The 17,523-nt window shown below is 44.8% G+C and overlaps 1 protein-coding gene across 5 annotated transcripts in view; it reads right to left on the reverse strand.

Annotated features, from left to right (window-relative positions):
- Nucleotides 1–17,523, reverse strand: part of TMEM131L (transmembrane 131 like) — a 161,996-nt gene that overhangs the window by 56,411 nt on the left and 88,062 nt on the right. For all 5 annotated transcript variants that reach the window (XM_082611150.1, XM_082611149.1, XM_082611148.1 and 2 more), the window contains exons 8-11: nt 2,621–2,698; nt 2,269–2,422; nt 604–662; nt 188–296 (exon numbers count right to left, since the gene is read on the reverse strand). In XM_082611150.1, the coding sequence (XP_082467276.1) occupies nt 188–296; nt 604–662; nt 2,269–2,422; nt 2,621–2,698 (400 nt within the window). The remainder of the gene's footprint in view (nt 1–187; nt 297–603; nt 663–2,268; nt 2,423–2,620; nt 2,699–17,523) is intronic.

Consider the following 17,523-nt stretch of genomic DNA (forward strand, 5'->3'; position numbering starts at 1 on the left):
TCACCATCACTTCTTCCATCATGCTACCTCTTATAACTGTTAAGTCTGTGGAATTGAACCGAGCCCATTCACTTCCTAAAGCCTTGCCTACGCTGTCGTTGTGAGTCATTTCACAGAAAGAACTGCAGGCGTAACAACTGGATAATGAAAATAAAAAGACCATCTCCAGTATTTTTAAAATCCGTACCTTTGCAAGTAAAAGAGGCAATTTTTGTAAAGTTTGTTGTGGAAGTAGGTAGGAGTACTGGTTCAAAGTGCAGAGACACGGCATCTCTCTGTGAGAAATGATGTACATCCTGTAACAAAAAACAATCCACAGTACTGCTCTTAGCTGGAGAAGACTGATCCAGTTTGAAGCAACCCTGTTACAATGACTAAGGAGCTCAGACTGGCACACAGAGCAACCGCTCAGCAGACGTGCCTGTAAGGGTACGAAGAGGCGCTGACAACCTTCATCCACATACGGGCTCGAGCAAGGGAGAACGGGCTTAAGTGAAAGCAAAAGACAATGGAGACAAGTGTTTTCTCAAAAATCCTCACGTTCTGCAATTAAATACACACTTGTAAGTTTAAACTACACTTTACGAAAGTATTTACAATTACCTGTATCCATATAAGGCTGTTTCCTGAATGCAATATATACATATTCACTGCCGAATCATCTGTCCAAAAGAATCAGAGCAATGAGATTAAAAGAAAGGGTCATCTCATCCTCACACCTTAAAACAGTAGTTAAAATATCACATTACACATTTCTTTAAAAAAATGTAACTCACTTTTCAACACTAAAATTGAAGAGAGGAGCTATTTTCTGCTGATTAAGTCACAAGAAAAAGGACCTTGGCAAAAAGATTGACCTGTCAACACAGGCTCTCTAAATGATGAACTACCAGTAGAAAAAGTCTGAGTTTACAGTCACAGTACTACTCACCTGGATGAAACGAACCAACTGGACGGCTTCAGATAAAGTTAAGGTCTCCTATGGATTAGACGGCCCCTCATTTCCTTATCTGACAACCACATTTGGGAAAAATAAAACCCTGGATATCAAAAGGCAGGCTTCCCTTTAATCCTCACCAACAGAAGTGCTCCCCATGGGACAGGAGTCTTCTCTACACTGATGTCTACCTGGCCATTCTGGGAATCACCAGAAACTATGAACCCAAGGCCAGGACAGCTCTCCTGCTGACCCATGTCCTACTACAGCCAGTTCTGAGGACTGGAAAGGAAACAATGTTTGGCCAACCATTAAGACTCTGCCAACTTAAAGCTATATTTTGGTACCATTTCTTTCTCTGAATGTGTATACGTGTGTACATACACACACACTCTCACTTACCAGAACAGTCTTGATAACCAGTGGATAAGAGCAAACCCTACATGATAAATCACATGGATCATATGTGTCTCCTACAAAATCTCTTAGAAACTTAAACTGATAAACTAGGTTATTTACGGTAAGTAGGACACACAATTGCAAAGATAAAGTTCATAGAAATGAACACTGAAACTCACACTACCCTTACTGATCAGGCATCCAGGACTAAGCAGCAGACAACCAACTATTAAAAATATCAACAGCATGATTTGGTCAACTGAGCTTCTGCACATCAGTAAAACAGAAACAAGAGACACAACACTTCAAATACTTCGTGAATATTTATATTAGACTGTCGTGCCCATTTAATTAGTTTACTATCTTCAGAACGCCAAGAAAAAATCCTCCCAGGGAAACACAGCATGGTTTGCCATTGCCACTTAATTTATTATTTATTTGTTTGTTTGTTTGTTTGTTTTGTTGCTGCACGCTGGCTTTCTCTAGTTGTGGTAAGTGGGGGCTACCCTTCGTTGCGGTGCACGGGCTTCTCATTGAGGTGGCTTCTCTTGTCGCAAAGCATGGGCTCTAGGTGCGCGGGCTTCAGTAGGTGTGGCACGCGGGCTCAGACTGTGGCACACAGGCTTAGTTGCTCTGCGGCATGTGGGATCTTCCCGGACCAGGGCTCAAACCCGTGTCCCCTGCACTGGCAGGCGGATTCTTAACCACTGCGCCACCAGGGAAGTCCGTTGCCACTTAGTTACCCCAGAGTAATACAGCCTCACTGGCAGATGCAGATTGAGAACCAGTTACTACTGCACTGTGTTAACCATGCAAGCAAAGGCTCTCTGTCCTGGATTGCAAGGATACGATCTATCAGTAAATGGTATAGAATGATGATGCAGGTTAATCAAAATATGTTGTAACAGAAAAGTTTAAAGATTCCACCTTACCTGAGGTCTCAGATGTATCTGTAGCTACATAAATAATAGAGAGATGATCTAACAAATCTTGTGTGTTTTCTTCAAATTCTTTCGAAGAGTTTTCCATTGTTACAATTATGCTCATTTGTAGCCGTAAAACATCGTCTGATTCCACATAGCAACTCTGAGATCGGAGGGATAGAAAAAAAGGAAAAACTCAAAAATATCATCTGAATTGTTTCATTTTGAACTTCACGGGAAAAAAGCACTTAAGGTAAGGGCATGTGCATTTCTGAGAACAGAACATGCTGTTTTATTTTTTATTTCTAAGCAAAGAGGCAGGAAGGAAGGCAGGAAGAAAACACTAAACTTTTTATTTTACCTTTAGTTGCTGACACACTTTATTATGTAAACTGCATTCCAGTTGCACTTGCAAGAGGCTAGTGTTAGTGGTTTCTGCCTAAAAGCAGAAAAAAGGGGGGAAAGAAATTAAAAGGAAGCAAAAGGCACAATCTACTGTCAATAATAAACAATCTATCATTAATTCCGAAAGGATATTTCTTCATTCATTCACCATATATTTGAACGTCTGCTAAATGCTAGGTAAAATTCAATTTACTGGAAATACAATAGTGAACAAAACAGAGAAAAATCTTTTCTGTCACTGAGCTTACATCTAATGGAAATCATAAGCTCTCCCTTGGGCAACATGAAAATTCCTATTATGGCAATAAGCAGATAAATATGTTCTAAATATACACAGGAACACTGTAGTTTGGCATTTCTTATACTTTTCAAACATTTTGTTCCTACGTAGGAGTCTGCTCTTATTTTTAAGTAGGTTCACCCAGTAAGAGCCAATCAACGGTTCTGATGTCTGCTTCCCATCTGCAGAGTGAGCTTAGACGCTATGAGAAAACCATAGGAGATGTCCAAAATTCAACCGGCTATCATTTTTCATGTGTGGAAGAGATGTGGATGGAAGAGACAAAAGTATATGAAAAGACCGAAGAATTTCATAAAGTTCAAAGATCTTAACAGCCACATGGGATGATATCGACATATTGTGAAGACAAAGAAATGCCAAGTCAATCCAGGGATACAGTCATTTGGGTGGGAGGGCGGGGGCAGCAGACGGCGAATACACAGAAACGTCAGGTAGTGCAGCACGTGAGTCTAAAGGATCTCCGCTGCGAGATTTCCTCTTCTGTTCAGTGTGACGTGTCTCGCATAGTGGTTATAAACAAGGCACTTGGCTTGGCAGTCATGGTCGGAACACCCGAAAATCTCAGCAAGGTGAGAAGGCATCCCCCAAATCCTCGGCTGACTTTGGTTTTACGTGGAATCACCACAATTACGTTTAATTTGTTAGATTTATAAGAACTACCTAAGTACATTATATAAAAACACATGTTTAACCCCTTCAATTGTCATTCAGCAATTAATGTACAAAATAAGAATAAAATACAGTTGATCCTCTCTGTTCCATGGATGCAGACCGGAAGGAACTTTAGCCTCCTTGGAGTGTGGTATCCGAGGGGGGTTCTGGATCCATTCCCCCACAGATGCCGAGGGACCACAGCACATTACTTTTTTTTTTTTTCACATTACATTTTAAAGTGTAGTAAAAAATAGATAGGCGTTTTAACCAAGCTTGTAAATAGGACCAAACATTAACCAAAGGCTCTTTTAAAAAGTAATTGCGCAGGGGATAAGAATCTGCCTGCCAATGCAGAGGACACACGTTCGATCCCTGGTCCGGGAAGATCTTACATGCCATGGAGCAACCAAGCCCGTGAGCCACAACTACTGAGCCTGCGCTCTAGGGCCCACGAGCCACAACTACCGAGGCCGCGTGCCACAACTACTGAAGCCTGCGCACCTAGAGCCTGTGCTCTGCAATAAGAGGCGCGCCTGCAGCAACAAAGAGTAGCCCCTGCTCGCCACAACTAGAGAAAGCCCGAGTGCAGCAACAAAGACCCAACCAACGCAGCCAAAAATAAATAAATAAATAAATAAATAAATAAATTTTTTAAAAGAAACGTTTTAAAAAAAAAAGTAATCGCTAGTATCGGCTAGACTTAGAGTCATACCACCTGTAAACTGAACCTCAAATCTTAAAGAAGAGCTAGATCTTCGAATATGTTTTTCTGTGAGCAAGTCCCACATCAAAGACATACACAAAGAAAGCCCACTACTCCCTGAAGCTGCGTTAATCAAAGTTATAAGTGACCCCCTCGTATGCAAATCTGACAGAAACCCCTCTGGCCCGACGCTTCTCCGCCACGTCGCCTTCTCTCGGTGCTCCTCCGTCCTCTCGGGCTCCTGCTTCGCTGGCTCTTCCTCCTCGGGCACCAGCTGTTAGTCCCTCCAGATTCCACCTCGGCCCCCTTCCCTCTCTCCCGCGGGGGGTCTGCGACACGCTGAAGCCCCCCACGTTCATCTCAGCAGCGCAGGCCTCTCCGCACACCCACACAGGGAACCAGCGGCTGGGCGCCCCTCTGAATCCTCACCCACGCCCAGAGAGCCAGGCCCTTGCTGTGGGTCTCGTTACTGATAAAATGGTTTAAGCCAGAAACCTGGAAACCAACTTCACTTCGCCTCCCTCACTCAGCTCCGGCAAACAGACCCAGACCCCAGGTTTGCTGACTGGTCCTCCTCAGCAGCCCCTGGATCCGTTCACGTCCCTTTATTCCTAACAAACACCTGAAGGATCAGGGGTCAACTCGCTATGCCGGTAAAGGCCAAATCCAGCCCGCGGCCTGTGCTTGTATGTGAAGTCTTGCTGGAACACAGACACGCTCCTTCTCTCACAAAGTGCCTATGGCCGCCTTCGTGCTGTAACAGCAGAGTTGAGTATGGCCTGCAAAGCCGAAGCTATCTACTCTCTGGGCCTTTACAGAAAAAGCTGATGGACCCCTGCCCTCGTGGGAGGGCGGGGGAGGCGGGCAGGCAGGCCGGTACAGTAACTTCCTCCTAGTCCCTCTGCCCTCTCCTCTGCACTGTCCACACCGCACCAGGAACGAGTTTACATTCAGCTCACGCCACTACCTGCGTAGAACCTTCACAGGCTTCCTGCTCGGCGAAAGCCCCAAGTCCTTTACTGTAGCTACAAAACCCGGGCACCTGCCTCGTCTCTACATCCCTGTTTATGCGGCAGCCTCGCCGGTCCACCTTCTGTTCCACTTGGCCTTCAGCCTCTGAATGTGCTGCTCCTTGCCTTGAACTCGCATCCCCAAGCCACCCTCCCCTCCATCTACCTAAACCTGATTCACCCTTCATGTCCCAGCTTCAACACCGTCCTCGGGGAGGTCGCCCTTGACACCGCCAGGGGGTAAGTGCCAGCACTCACGTCCACACTGCCTTTTACCTGACCTTCCATAACGCCCCTCATTACACTGCAGCAACCTGTTCAAGGTCTGCCTGTCCCAGCGGACAGTAAGCCCCCATCTGTGCTTTTACCACAATGCCTGCCACTTAACTGGCACTCAACAGACAGCTGATGACGTAAGAGAAGTGGCTGCACAGTCACAGATGTTTGCTTGAAAGGTGCAAGCCTGAAAGGGGCAAGAAACGAAAGATAAACAACGGCTCTAAAGTAAAAGCACAAGCAAAACCTGATATCTGGCATGTGCTTCTGATCTGAAACTTTCCCCCAAAAAAGTTTAAAGGAAAACCCATATCAACACACTTTCAACATATACGTTTATGATTAAGTTGGGTTTTGTTTCATCTACAACAATTTAACTACAGGTCTTAACCTGACACGGCAATTTTCTTGCCTAAAATATTCCTTCACACATTCAAATTATGTTAAAGTTCAAAATTATGACTTTGAACATGATTAAAACTCCTACCTGCACAGTGATGTGACGTGATTTAAAGCCCAATATTTTGTCAATCTTGGTGACAAGTTTATAATTTACCATGAATGAATTTATAATTTACCATGTTAAGCAAGATTCTTCTGTTAGCTGAAAACATAACACAAATAAACTACATTGTTTCCTTTGCTGTACAACATATTTCAGACTCCCACCAGGGGGAGTTCCTACACCTCCAAACTGCCCTTGAAGCATGCTGATTTTTCTCAAAGAGAAATTTAAATGTTCATGTCTTTCTCTCCCAAAAGAACAAAAGTATTGCAATCTCGACTTAAAATCAGAAACTATAACCAAAACATGAGCCACCTGGGGCAACCACAGGCACGCTGGGATTACAAATCACCTCTGAAAGGACCCCAGCTGTTTTGACATTTGTTTTGACCCCTTATGCAGAAGTGTGATGGGCAGATTATAAAAGAAAAACAAACAAAAACCTACTTCTCTACTGCTGAAACCTCCCACATTATTTTAATAAATTAATTCCTAAATTTGACAGCTAAAAGAAACAATAATTCCGTAGTAGTTTTTTTTTAAGATTTTTTTTTGATGTAGACCATTTTTAAAGTCTTTACTGAATTTGTTACAATACTGCTTCTGTTCCCTGAGGCATGTGGGATCCCAGCTCCTTGATCAGGGATCGAACCTGTACCCCCTGCATTGGGAAGCGAAGTCTCAATCACTGGACCGCCAGGGAAGTCCCCTAAGTAGTTTTCACATAAGTGTATGATACTATTTTAGAAGATGGGAAAAGATGTGGTTTGGAGGGGTTAAATGACTTATCAAAGGTCCGAAGGTTAGTTAGTAGAAAAACAGAAAAAAAAAAAAAAATAGCAGGTCTTTTAACATAAGTCATCAGTATTTTTTCCAAGTAAATCTGAACAGCCCAAGTCTATTTCTCCTAGGTACTTAAAAGCCTAAAAATTCTTCAGTATGAAAATATGTCTTAGAAAACCATACCAGGAGATAATGTAACAGTCAAGAAAATAGCCCTGTTAAGACTTCTTTTGTATGGCATGTATTTTGTGGAGAAGAAGTATGAATTTAGGGAATGGGATGAAAGAGAAAAAAAATCACCTTCCTCTACTTGCTAAAAAATTGGTCTTGGGCTTCCCTGGTGGCGCAGTGGTTGAGAGTCCGCCTGCCGATGCAAGGGACATGGGTTCGTGCCCCGGTCCGGGAAGATCCCACATGCCGCGGAGCAGCTGGGCCCGTGAGCCATGGCCGCTGAGCCTGCGCGTCCGGAGCCTGTGCTCCGCAACGGGAGAGGCCACAACAGTGAGAGGCCCGCGTACCGCAGAAAAAAAAAAAAAAAATTGGTCTTTGTGTACCAGGCCAAGGGCGGAGCGTGATTCTGGGTGTCTGTGTGCAATTAAACAGGGAAGAACACGACAGACAAAGTTCTAAGTCATCTGAGATGACTTTCACTAACAAGAGTAAACCATATCCTGACAAGAGTATATGAGAGTCTATAATGCATTAATCCAGACAGAATGGATAACAGATTTGAAATTATGATGTTCCCAGTATTGACCACATATGAAAACCGTTCATTTCAGGAACATAATGTATGAAATATAAAAAAGTTACTTAGATATATCCCAACCTGAGATTTCTCTTCTCATTTTTCTTCCCTTTCACAATTCTGAATGCTAAATTGTAGAGGTGCTTACAAAGGTAAGTCTCTATACCCACGTGTGTCTCAGTTAGGAACACAGAGCCCACATAAGCCATGTGACCATCCCAGCCAGTGGCCCACACATATGGTGCTACGTACAATACATCCTATACAGCAAATCATTTTGTATAAAATGAGTGCTTTCCTGGGTCCCTTCTACACAACACTCACACTCTTTAACTGAACTAATTTAGTGTCTCCCGCGTAACAGACAGGCTCAGCTGAGTTCGGTTGCTTCACCCTAATATTAACCATCAGTTGTGTTTCAGCCCTCACCACTACCACTAACCTTCTGGTTCTCAGATCTGTAACCACTGAAACAACATCTACCTAGGTTGTCAGACCCACTCACAATAATATTTGTAAAACCCGAAGAACTGGCTGAAATGAGTTGTTTTTATTTGTTTTATGGGAAAAAGGGTTGAATATTCGCCATGAAAAGGAACGAAATTGGGTCACTTGTAGACATGTGGATGGACCTATAGTCTGTCATACAGAGTGAGGTGAGCCAGAAAGAGAAAAACAAGTATCGTATATTAACGCATATATGTGGAATCTAGAAAAATGGTACAGATGAACCTATTTCCAGGGCAGGAATAGAGATGTAGACGTGGAGAACGGACATGTGGGCACAGTGGGGGAAGAGGAGGGTGGGATGAATTGGGAGATTAGGACAGACATATCTACACTACCATGCATAAAATAGATAGCTAGTGGGAACAAGCTACAAAGCACAGGAAGCTCAGCTCAGTGCTGAGGGTGGGATGGGGGGAGGGAGGTCCAAGAGGGAGGGGATATATGTACAATGAAGCTGATTCACTTCATTGTACAGCAGAAACTAACACAACATTGTAAAGCAGTTAGACTCCAGTTTAAAAACAAAAGTGAATAGTACTTGGTCAGAGCAACAGATTTCTTTCCAATATGTAATTTAATATTAGACATAAATAAAAATCAGTTTTATCACTAAAGAAAAGCACATGTATCACATTTTTCCTTATCCACATCTTCTTCAAAAAGGCAGTGTGGCCAAGTGGCTTTGCAGTCAACATGGACTGAAGATGAAACCTTGGGGCTAATCCCTACCTCTTCCAAGACTCAGCTTCCTCTTGTATAAAACAGTTAATGGACTCACAGCCATGCTACCGGCATTAAATGTGATACATATGCCAATCACAGTGCACGAAGCAGGCCCTCAAAAGGGGGCATTTGCTGTTTCATTCATAACTCGTGCATTCATTCAGTAAAATTCCACAACAAATCATTTAAATGCTTCTAGGAAGCATTTTCCCCACATCAAAGTTGTTAGAAGGGAAACTCCTCTTCCCCGGTCCTTTGGTTTCCAAGAGAAGGGATTTTTTGTCTTAAACGTTTCAAATTCTTCTTGTCTTATTTCATAAATGGTTCAGAACCCAAGAAAAGAGAGAAGGGTCATTTACTGCACACCATCTCCCACCTCCCTGAAATGTGCCAAAAACCATTAAAGACAAAACACAATGTGGAGAACGAGTTAACACTGAAATATTAATACTTTTGGTCGGACCAAGTGGCAGTGGCCTGCGTTGTGCAATACCCTGGACTTTTACACTTTGGCAGCTGGCCCTTAACGACCACAACCTGGGCTGGAAGTTCCAGGACAGCCGTGTGGGATTTCCACCTTGGTAAGTCATGCAGCGTACAGAAGTGCGATCCAAAGACAAGCAGCTATTTTTATACAATTGGCTGCCGCTGGGCCTTAAGCAAATGGCAAGTGAGCCCTGAAGGCCAGGCTCAGCCCTTGAGCTTGGACCCACACTCGGCCCAAGTTCAGGCTCTGTGATGCAGGCTGCTGTGGCTTGCCCTTGAGCAATACAGCACGGCTCTGACCTAAGTAAGCATGGCACAGAGAAGGATGTGAAAGAAAGGGTGTTGCAGTGGAGAACAGTACAGCGGTTCCTCAAAAATTTAAACACAGAATTACAATATCCAGCAGTTCCGCTTCTGGGTTCACACCCAGAAGTGACAGGAGGGGCCTGAACAGGTATTTGTACACCCATATTCACAGCATTACACACAGTAGCCAAATGGAAACATCCCGAAATCCACCAATGGATGAATGAATAAACAAAACACGGGATATATATACAGTGGAATATTATTCAGCCTTAAAAGGGAAGGGAGGACTTCCCTGGTGGTGCAGTGGTTAAGAACCCGCCTGCCAATGCAGGGGACACGGGTTCGAGCCCTGGTCTGGGAAGATCCCACATGCGGCGGAGCAACTAAGCCCGTGCGCCACAACTACTGAGCCTGCGCTCTAGAGCCCGTGCGCCACAACTACTGAGCCTGTGTGCCACAACTACTGAGCCTGCGCTCTAGAGCCCACGAGCCACAACTACTGAGCCCGCGTGCCACAACTACTGAGCCCGCGCACCTAGAGCCCGTGCTCCACAACAAGAGAAGCCACCACAATGAGAAGCCCGCACACCACAACAAAGAGTAGCCCTCGCTCTCCACAACTAGAGAAAAGCCCATGCGCAGCAATGAAAACCCAACGCAGCCATAAATAAATAAATAAATAAATAAATAAATAAATAAATTATTTTTAAAAAAGGAAAAGGAAGGGAATTCTGACACCTGCCTCAACATGGAGGAACCTTGATGACACTGAGCTAAGTGAAACACGTTGGTCACGAAAGGACAAATACTGTATGAGTCCATGTACGAGGGGACCTAGAATATTCAACTTCATAGAGACAGAAAGTAGAATAATGTTTATTAGGGGCTGAGAGGAGGGGGTAATGAGGAATCACTGCTTAGTGGGGGACAGAGTTTCAGTTTGGGCAGACGAAAAAGTTCTGGAAGTGGACGGTGGTCATGGCTGCATAGCACTGTGAGTATAATTAATGCCACTGAACTGTACACTTTAAAACGGTGAAAATGGTAAATTCTGTGTTATGCATATTTTTTCACAAGAAAAAAAAAGGGAAAGGGCAGGGGAAGGAAAAACAAAACAAAAAGAAAATGGTGTCCCAGTCAGGGCTCTCCTCAAAATAGAGAGAGCTTCCAGAATACTATCTGGTGCTTCTATAGCCCGATCTTGAAGAAACTGTGTTGGGTCCAACTCCAGGCAAGCAGTATAGGCAGGCTGCTCCAAATTCTGTTCCTTTTTATGCCTTATCTTTATGGATACGAGTCGGAACTGTGAGAAGGTTTATTTTAAATTCATGTGGTTGGTCCACAGACGCAAGAGTTCCCCTCCAACTCCCTGGCCCTACAGCTATTAATCACCTAAATGCTAACCGCTGCTTCAGATTTTCAAGATCCGAAGTGGAAGATACATAGATGGGGGCAGATTTTATAAATAAAGAAGCAATAAGGCTAATCTTATTAAAGAGATACGCTGTCATCTTGGGTTGAGTCAGAAAAGCCATTTGACAAAATTATTGCGTGCACGAAGAAGGCAACCACTCAGGGCTGTCCTTGGAACAATTAGGCTCATTCCGGAAATCAGAAGGGTACTAGAAGCTTAGAGAAACACTCTCTCATCTTCCTATCAGGACAAGAGGAACAAAAACAAAACAACAAAAAAAAGCAAGGCAGGTTGACAAAACAGGAGGGAGAGAGGGCCACCCTCTGGAGAAAGGTTGACATCTTGGGGAATAATTGGACAGAGGTGCAACAGAAAAGGAGACCTTGACACCCGGCTCAACAGACAGAGACGGGGACAGCCTGGAGTCTAACTCAAGTGAGGGAGCAATATCTTTGTGCTGGTTTGAGCCTTAAAAAAAAAAACCTCTAATAAAGGAAGACGAGCAAGATCTCAGAGGACTGGAATTGCTCCTCCTAAAGGAACCAGGATGCAGCTCCTAAAGGAACCAGGATTCAGTTCTAGGAACTGTGGAGAAACACACTTCTAAAGCCAGGTACAAAACCCACAGTGAGAGCAACTGAGGACCTACCTGCATCTCCAAAGACTGACACGGCTCTACCAAGGGTTACACGAACTCTGGACAGGCTGTGAGGGGTGGGGGTAGCGGTGGAGATCGGAGATCAGACGAAGATGCTCAGAGCACAGCAGGTGGAGAGACTGTCACCACCGTGCCCTGAGGGAACACACTTGCAACGTTTACGGAATTAGGACTCAGTCTAAGAGAAGGCACAGCATCGAGGAAACCTACTAAAGGGAACCAGGGAGAACACGACAGACTGATGCCAGCCCTAAATTAGATGCTGGTCTATTGGGAGAGCGTCTCCGATGTAAGAGCACCCAATGCAGGGAATAGAAGAAGATTCTGCAGGCCCAGAACTCAGCAACTGTATCTCTCTTGCCTTGGGAGAAATCACAAGAAAATATCTAGAGGAACACCTAGAGGAAAAAACAGATTTAGACCAAAAAGGAGAGAAAAAGGTTTAAAAAAAAAAAAAAGAAAGAAAAAGGAATGCAGCAATTCCAGCAAACAGCAGTAGCTTACAAGCATTAGGGAAAAAGAGACCGGCAAAAGCAGCTGGTTAAACAGCAAGAAACTCATCTAAGCCTCCCTGGCGGGAAAAGGGGACAGGAAGAGACCAGCACATCCTGCAGGCAGAACACAGCCTAGAGACAAAGAAGGGCTCACGCACAAGCTGGAGGAGACAGTGCGGGGCTCGGGGGCCAGGAGCTACCCGTACTGGGCCCCAAGCTCCCCGAGTGTCAACAGCAGTTCCCCCCCAGGAATCTGCTGCGAACAAGCTCCACTTGAAACAAGCAGGACAAAAAGGGAAAAACCTTCCCAAAGAAGCAGGTTCCAGAAGCCTCTGTGAGCTCCTGGTAAGAGGCAACGGAAACCACACCACAAACAGGTCTCAAAGTCCCCACCCACAGATGCTCCATCCCTTAACAGAGCGGGGACACCACTCAGCACAGGAGTGCCGGAAACAAGGGCTCCCTGCAAACAGGAGAGGACAGACACGCCTGGTGACCAGACTGCACCACCGCAAGGCTCTGACTCGGAGCACAGACCCGAGGATCTGAGCATCTCGGTGTCACTTCTGAAGAGAGGAGGTGGCTCCTCCCCAAACTCGCCTCCAGACAGACAACCGCTGCCCATAGAGTTTAAGGGTGCAGCTCTTGGCCTCAGAACAACTGGCATGAGCTGAAGCTGAAACCAAGGTGATAGTTTCAGCCTTCCATCCCTCTCTTTGGCAAAGATGAAGTACTGGGAACAATTCTGGCCAAAATTAGTGCCTTGAGAGCTGGGGGGCATGTTTTCCAAACTTGGTGGATGTAAGGTTGATAATCTAATATTCCTGTGTGTCTTGTTAAGATTCTAGACTCAGGCTTCCCTGTTGGCGCAGTAGTTAAGAATCTACCTGCCCATGCAGGGGACACGGGTTTGAGCCCTGGTCCGGGAAGATTCCACATGCCGCGGAGCAACTAAGCCCGTGCGCCACAACTACTGAGCCCGTGTGCCACAACTACTGAAGCCTGCGTGCCTAGAGCCCGTCCTCCGCAACAAGAGAAGCCACCACAATGAGAAGCCCACGCACCACCACGAAGAGTAGCCCCACTCGCCATGACTAGAGAAAGCCCGCATGCAGCAAAGAAGACCCAACACAGCCAGAAATAAAATAAAAGGAATACATAAATTAATTAAAAAAAAAAGATTCTAGACTCAAGCTCCACTTGAAACAAGCAGAGACAAGAGAGACTTAGTGTTGAACTACTGTAATTTCTGAGAAGCCCTGGGGAAGCCATGCACATCCTGGCGGGGGGCTTTCCGAGAAGCCCTGGGCGGGCGGCGGTGGGTGGGGGGAGTTACCCCAGCTGCACACAGGCATGGAGAAGCTCTCTGGCTAAGACCAAAAAAAAAAAAAAAGGAATTAGGGAGGACTTCAAATTCTCTGCATGTTAACTCACAGGCCAACATAATTTGATATGGGACTAGAACCTTGAACTTTCATGTCTTGCCAAGGATTGCTTCTCTGAATTTTAAATTTCTCCCTGAGAGTTTCATAATAGGAGAGGGTTTATATATAAAAACTTTTTTAAGTGATAAATGCATTTTAGCTATGTGCCAGATACTAAGTTCTAAGCGTTTTACATGTATTCATTTATTCAATAACTATAGCACTCCTATGAGGTAGCGCTATCATCTGTTTTATAGATAAACTGAGACATAAAAGGGTTAGGTAAACTGGCCAAGACCACTCAGGACCAAGACTTTTACCCAGGTGGCCTGGTTTTACAATTCACTTTCTTATTCACTTCACTATACAGTTCTGTGATGGGGAATCCTTATAAGGCTGGGTTGGTTTTTTTTTTTTTTTTTTTTTGGAATATCTTAATTCTGTTATTTGATCCCCTTTCAAAGCTCTGGTAAGCTTCATTGGATACTTGAAAAGAATTTGGGATGGGAAACAGATGAGGATATGAACTTCAGACCTGGGGCATAGTGTGGCTTTGGAGCAGATTATTGATGAATTATTATAATGCATCTCAGAGCCTTCCAGGGGAAAACTCAAATGTGCATCCCACTGGTCCACAGAGGATCAACAAAGCAGGGCTGGTACCAGTGGGAGAAGGAACAGGCTCAGGAAGGCAGGAGCGTGGCCACGGGAAGTCTGCTCATCTCCGCGCAGAGAGAGAGGGCCATGGGCTTAACAACGGGTAAGCCCAAAGGGTCAAAAGTCCAAAACTGAGCAGCAGTATTAGGAAAGTAAACACAAAACACTAAATACTCCTGATACTCCTGTTCCTTTGCCCCAAGCCTTCCTCTCCCCTCAAGGTAGAGGCAGTTGCCTATTAGTGAGCCACAGACAATGACCCTGTACTGCAGGCAGGGTGACAGGGCGGGGGCTATTGGAGGAGCTGGCTTCTTTTCTCCTCCTCTCTACATCCTGGGTGAGGGTGTTTGTCCTTGATTCAAACATCCCTTCCATAAGAGGAAATGCAGATGGTCAACAGGCACGTGAAAAGATGAATGCTAATCATCAGGGAAATGGAAGTCAAAACCACAATGAGATTATCACCTCACACCTGACAGAATGGCTATCCTCAAAAAGAGCACAAATAACAAACGCTGGTGAGCATGCGGAGAAAAGGGAACCCTGTTACACTGGTGGAGGGAAGGTAAGTTGGTGCAGCCACTGTGGAACATAGTCTGGAGGTTTCTCAAAAAACTAAAAATAGAACTACCACATGACCCAGCAATTCCACTCTTGGGTATATATTTGAAAAATACAGAAACACTAATTTGAAAAGATACATGCACCCCAATGTTCATAGCAGTTTTATTTACAATTGTCAAAATATGGAAGCAACCTAACTGTCCAACAACAGATGAGTGGATAAAGAAGATGTGGTATATACATACAATGGAATACTACTAGCCATGAAGAAGAATGAAATTTTGCCATTTGCAACAATATGGATGGACTTGGGGGGTATCACGCTAAGTGAAGTAAGTCAGACAGAGAAAGACAAATACTGTATGATTTCACTTATCTGAAACACAAAACAAACTAGTGAATAAAACAAAAAAGAAGCAGACTCACAGATATAGAGAACAAACTAGTGGTTACCAGTGGGGAGAGGAAAGCGGGGAGGGGCAAGACAGAGGTAGGGGATTAAGAGGCATAAACTATCATGTGTCAAATAAGCTACAAGGGTACACTGTGCAACACAGGGAATATAGCCAATATTTTATAATAAGTATAAATGGAGTATAACCTTTAAAAATTGTGAATCACTATATTGTACACCTATAACTTATGTAATATTGTACATCAACTATGCTTCAACTAAAAAAAAAGTCCCTTCCAATGGGCCACACCACGGTCTACCTGAGGGCGGGAGTTAGCAACTCCGTCCCTCTTACGTCAGCTGACACAGGAGAATGTGGCGTATCAGTAAGATACATTTAGTTTTCTAGCTTCTGATTCTTATATATCCACCAGTTCAGAACCTGAGGAAGAGAGGTGCTATCTATTTATTGGGCATCTTCAAGTCTTCTAACAAAAGTTTCTGGAATATTCTAGTATAGTGAATGTTGGCAGAATTCTAATTTCTTGCTTTTTAAGGTCATTTATTCAATTCTCAATCATTTATTTACTATGTGTTCTGTGGCGAGGCTCTGTGCTAGGTGATAAGAAAACAAATACTGGTTAGGACGTGATTCCTGCTCTTTAAGGAGCTTATAATCTTAGCAAAGGAAAACACATACACAGAAACAAAAGCTTTTGCATACTATCCTTGCTAAGACACGGGTCTCTCGGGGCTTTCAGTAAGGAACTAGTCAATTCTCCAGGAGGCAAAAAAGGGACTAAGCAAGTGCTGAGTTAAAAAGAGGGGCCGAGGGTTCCCCTGGTGGCACAGTGGTTAAGAATCTGCCTGCCAATGCAGGGGACATGGGTTCGAGCCCTGGTCCGGGGAGATCCCACATGCTGCGGAGCGAGCAACTAAGCCCGTGCACCACAACTACTGAGCCTGAACTCTAGAGCCCGCGAGCCACAACTACTGAGTCCACATGCCACAACTACTGAGCCTACGCACCTAGAGCCCATGCTCTGCAACAAGAGAAGCCACAGCGATGAGAACCCCAAGCACCCCAACAAAGAGTAGCCCCCGCTCGCAGCAAATAGAGAAAGCCTGCATGTAGCAATGAAGACCCAACACAGCCAAAAATAAATAAATAAATAAATAAATAATTTTTTTAAAAAGGAGGAGGGGCCAAGAAACTGTTCTCTCCTGGAACACTGTTCTGTCTTGCCCAGAGAGCAGAGATTTGAGAGAAGCAAAGGGGGCTGATGGGGGGGAGGAGACTCCGCGGGCTGGGGGGGTTTGGGGGGCAGGGGGAAGCCGAGGAAAGGGGAACACCCCCACCCCTGGGTACCTCCTGCAGCTTCACCAAGCTTCCTTCCTGTCTCCCACTCACCAGCCCTCTAACTCTTCCCAAACTCCCACTCCACTGAATCATTCTCACTGGAGGCTCCAATGAAAAAAAGAAAAAATTTTAAATTTAAGCAATTTCCTTGCTTTAAAAGCCGCATTCAGAGGCAGGTAGGTTAACGGCATATATTTTCCGAACATACAGTAATAACTCTCCAGAGTGTGACAGACTAACATTTTTGTGTTAAAAAAGGTAACTTTTATCAGGCAAATAAATGTGATTAAATACGTTATGTTCCCATCCAGATTTGTAGGAATTCTTAGCTATCGCACCCAGAAAATCTGTGTATTTCATTTAACTTATCCTGTAAGACATCAGGAAGACAGGGCAGCCACAGCGGACTTTAACCTTTCCCTGTTTTTATTTTCCATCTCCAGATCCCCGTTCAGACTTCTGCAACTTATTTGTTACTGAGAAACCTGCCCCTTTCCATTTCTCCTCTGTCGAACTGTGATTGGAAACGTTCCCTGTCCTCCTCCGCACACTGACTTTATAGCTTCCCTTCCAGACCACCGCACTTACTCGGCAGGGATCAACACCTAGGAGGCGAGTCCCCAGAGAGCAACATAGGGCACCCTCCCCGAGCCTGGCCGGCACCAGGCTCCACACAGGCTGGCACCGCAGGCCTCTCCAACACCTGTCCCGGGCGGGCAGGCAGGCACAGGGCCTGACGGCAGCACGCCAAAGCCAGGCTGTGCCAGTCTTAAAAGGGTAGCAACTCCTGGTCTGAAGGGTATCAGACATCACACACAATCCCCCGAAATAATCTCTCCTTTACACAATCCGGTAACAGGACACTGTAGACACTCTGAAAAGTTCA

The sequence above is a fragment of the Mesoplodon mirus genome (genome assembly GCF_964341445.2).
Source record: "Mesoplodon mirus genome assembly, chromosome: 2".
NCBI classification, from domain to species: Eukaryota; Metazoa; Chordata; class Mammalia; order Artiodactyla; family Ziphiidae; genus Mesoplodon; species Mesoplodon mirus.